The sequence below is a fragment of the Hevea brasiliensis genome, chromosome 13 (genome assembly GCF_030052815.1).
Source record: "Hevea brasiliensis isolate MT/VB/25A 57/8 chromosome 13, ASM3005281v1, whole genome shotgun sequence".
Lineage (NCBI taxonomy): Eukaryota > Viridiplantae > Streptophyta > Magnoliopsida > Malpighiales > Euphorbiaceae > Hevea > Hevea brasiliensis.
The window spans coordinates 67,462,251-67,466,210 of NC_079505.1; the positions used below are offsets into that span (position 1 = coordinate 67,462,251).

At 36.3% G+C, this 3,960-nt stretch overlaps 1 protein-coding gene across 1 annotated transcript; it reads left to right on the top strand.

Annotated features, from left to right (window-relative positions):
• Positions 1 to 212: 212 nt before the first annotated feature.
• LOC110671506 (uncharacterized) lies at positions 213 to 3,872 on the top strand. The gene is made up of 9 exons (XM_058132107.1): positions 213 to 499; positions 666 to 847; positions 1,147 to 1,328; positions 1,422 to 1,706; positions 1,819 to 1,877; positions 1,982 to 2,018; positions 2,122 to 2,193; positions 2,872 to 3,193; positions 3,295 to 3,872. The coding sequence occupies exons 1-9, from the start codon at positions 373 to 375 to the stop codon at positions 3,661 to 3,663; spliced, it is 1,635 nt and encodes a 544-aa protein (XP_057988090.1). The 5' UTR covers positions 213 to 372; the 3' UTR covers positions 3,664 to 3,872.
• Positions 3,873 to 3,960: the final 88 nt, after the last annotated feature.

Consider the following 3,960-nt stretch of genomic DNA (forward strand, 5'->3'; position numbering starts at 1 on the left):
AGTTCAGGACTAATTATAAAAATGATCTGATTTATCCAAACAAAGAAAAGAAATTGAAAAGCAGTAGAAATTTGAGCAAGACAGAAGCAACCAGGGAAATGGAATTGGTAAATCAGACACATGAAATGTGGAGAAAATTTGCCGACAAAGCATACAAGTTAAATACTTAAATAGCACATTTCAATCAAATCTATCCCTTTCTTAACTGTAAAGCTCTCACACCAAAAGATCTCTGATGCCTCTTTTTTTAAGTTTTTCAGTAACTTTCATACGCGCACACACACGGACATGCCCTCTCTCTTTCTCTCTCTCTCTCTCTGAAGCCTGTGGCAAAACATAGAAGCAGAGGAAACAGCATATACACGAAACACCATGTTATTGAACAGATCAAATCCACCATTGTTTCTTCTTCTTGTGGGGTTTGTTTTCTCTCTTGTTCTTTTCACATCCTCTTCACCAACCACTTTCACTTCTCATCTCCAGACTCTAAATTTTCCGGGTAAAATTTTCTTCTTTCTTTTTTATTTTAATTTTTTTTTTCATGCAGTTCTGAATTCTGTTCTTCCCAGGGAAAAAAGTTCCCATCTTTCGTGTGGGTTGGCAGAAGTAAAATTTCTTGCTTTTCATGGCATTGTTTACTTTATGATGATTTTCTGTGATTTCAGAGGCTGTTAGTGAAAGGGTGAATGGTGTTTTGGTACCATGGGAGACAAGAAGGCGTCTTGAAGAAGAGAACTCGAACTCTTCTCTGATATTGGCTGCAAAAAGAACTCGAAGACAAGACCCTTTGGATAAATTTAAGCGTTATACTGGTGGCTATAATATCAGCAATCAACATTACTGGGCTGTGAGTTCTCTCTCTCTCTCTCTCTCTTTAAATAATTTTTATTTTTTTTTGTTTTGCACATCAACAATCAACATCACTTTGATGTCAAATTGTAGAGTAGTTGGAATAAATTGAAAGTTATAGTTTTCATTTGGTTTCTCTTCTTATTATTTAACCCTTTGTTTTGTATTTTTTGTTAAAAACAAAGAACATCCGATGTGTTATCTATTTGGGGATTTGCTCATTTTTTAATTGTCTGATTCTTTTGGTATATTTTTTAACAATCAAACTTTAAACTAATTTTCCTTTAAATATTGCAGTCTGTGGGTTTCACGGCTGCTCCTTTCTTTATCATTGCTGGAATTTGGTTTGTGCTCTTTGGATTGTGCTTGGCCTTTATCTGTCTCTGTTATTGCTGTTGTCGAAGAGAACCTTATGGCTATTCTCGAATATGCTATGCCCTCTCTCTCATTTTCCTCATTCTCTTCACAATTGCTGCAATGTAATCATCTCTTTCCTCTAAGCCAGAATTCCTATTTGTTTGTTTTCATTAGCAGTTTTGTAACACTTAATGTTATGCTATGTGCAATTTCAGTATGGGGTGTGTTGTCCTCTACATTGGTCAACAGAAGTTTCACAGCATTACTACACACACATTGGATTATGTTGTGCACCAGGCAAATGTTACTGCTGAAAACCTCAGGAATGTATCAGATTATCTTGCTGCAGCTAGAAGTGTCTCTGTGGATAATATGCTTCTGCCAGCCAATGTCCGAAACAACATTGGTGACATTGAAACAAAGATCAACTCCTCTAGCAGCACTCTTTCCAGTCGTACACAAGATAATTCTAAGGATATACAAGATGGTTTAGATAGCATGTAAAGCTGTTAAAACTTTTCCTGGTGCTTTCTCACTTGTGATATGTTTCATTTCTATTTTTTTTCCCTTTCTTTTTGACCATTGTGTTTATGTTGTTGCCACTAATTACAGGAGACTAGCTCTTATTATACTTGCTGCCGTAATGCTTGCTTTGGCATTTCTTGGATTCTGTAAGTTTGTTATTTCCAAGCTAGAGGTTGAAGATTTTAATTATTTTACCTGTTACAACTTGATATATGTTCTCATGTTATTGGAATGATGATATTGGTTGCAGTATTCTCCATTCTTGGACTGCAGTGTCTTGTATATTTGTGAGTTATGCTATCTTTGAGCCATTTTTTGTTAATTATTAAAGTGGGAAATATTCCTATTTTAGTTATTTGGAAACAGTAATCATTTCATCACTGATTGCAGCCTGGTGATTCTTGGGTGGATTCTGGTTGCGGGCACATTTATTTTGTGTGGTGTATTTCTTCTTGTCCATAAGTATGTTATTTTTTTTTATTCTTTTCTTTTTTAAAGGTATCAGTTGTAAGGTTGGGTTCTACTGCATATACATTTTTATGATTGTTTTAGATCTTCTTCATACCGCTGAAGTGAAAAGTTCAATATGTTATCAAGTACTACGATAACAGTGAGTTGTTCTTGCATAAAACATCCACTTTTTACCTGTCATATGAGTTTTAGGAATATTGCTTTAAACATTGGGCTTGGGCTTGAATATATTTATCTTGAGGTCAGTAAAAGTCTATTTCGTGCCATTTTAACAATTGATTGTTTGGTTCATGAAGAGAATTACTGGGGATGAAGTAGGTATCGGATTTGTACTGTCTCTAATTTACCCGTGAAATCATACATGATACCGGATTAGAATGTCTGAACAAGAACCTGCCACATAATTGTTACAGTGGGGGAATTATGCTAGACCAGCTCTCTCTCTCTCTCTCTCTCTCTCTCTCTCTCTCTCTCTATATATATATATATATATATATATATATCAACACATCCACATTGGCATCATATGGCATGTCACAGAGTCGGACTTGAAAATGTTATGAAGTGCAGAAGAATGTGGTAGTATGAATAATACTTGTACTGTAGCTATACTGCTTCGCCAAATATATTATTCCTAAATGCATTTGTTTGTTTGTTTGTATCTGTTAGTGTGGTTGCAGATACATGTGTTGCAATGGATGAGTGGGTCCTGAACCCCACCGCCAAAACAGCAATGGATGATATAATCCCTTGTGTGGATAATGCAACTGCTCAGGCAACCTTGCAGCAAACCAAGGAAGTCACTTACCAACTTGTCAATGTGGTTGATGGCATCATCAAAAATGTCTCCAACAGAAATTTCCCACCACTGGTACCTTTGTATTACAACCAATCTGGTCCATTGATGCCTGTTCTTTGCAACCCGTATAATTCTGATTTCACAGAACGGCAATGTGCTGCTGGCGAAGTGGACTTGAACAATGCTACTGAGGTAATAGCTATGGATATATAAATATTTAGAAATTGTTGGAACTTAGCCTGAGGAAGTTAAATCTTCATATGCTATTCAATTCTATTTTTTGTTTCAAATAGGTGTGGAAGAGTTATACCTGTCAGGTTCAATCTGGTATTTGTAAGACACCTGGGAGAGTTACTCCCAGTTTGTATAACCAAATGGCATCTGCAGTAAACTTGAGCTATGGGTTGCATCGTTATGGCCCTTTCTTGGTTAACTTGCAAGACTGCACTTTCGTTCGACAAACTTTCACTGTCATCAGCCACTCTTACTGTCCAGATTTGAGGCAATATACGGGATGGATCTACATTGGGCTGGTGATGGTATCTGCTGCTGTAATGCTGTCATTGATCTTCTGGGTAATCTATGCAAGAGAGCGAAGGCATCGTGTATATACCAAGCAGTCAATGTCCAGAGACGTGGAAGGACGAGACAAGGCCCCATAAAGATGTGCTAATTAGTTTATTAGGTTGCTCTATTCTGTGTATATCTTTGGTAGCATACATTGCATTATTTTTGGACTTTGTCGATTATGTGAGTCCTTAGGCTTGGCTATAACTCAGTACAGCTCTTTTCATGGGTGTGTGTTCATAATGAAATGTTGCTTCTTACATCAACTTTAAGCAATGATGATTTATAGACTTGTATTATCATATATCATCTGTTTGATGATTTATAGTCTTGTATTATCATATATCATCTGTTTAACTGCACATTTAAATGATTCAATCTCTTGAGGAGTA

Excerpts from the sequence above, each read along its gene's own strand:
- LOC110671506 (XM_058132107.1), top strand. The coding sequence starts at position 373 with ATGTTATTGAACAGATCAAATCCACCATTGTTTCTTCTTCTTGTGGGG. Across the intron at positions 2,194-2,871 it reads GTATTTCTTCTTGTCCATAA|TGTGGTTGCAGATACATGTG; the intron begins GTATGTTATTTT and ends TGTATCTGTTAG. Across the intron at positions 3,194-3,294 it reads ACTTGAACAATGCTACTGAG|GTGTGGAAGAGTTATACCTG; the intron begins GTAATAGCTATG and ends TGTTTCAAATAG.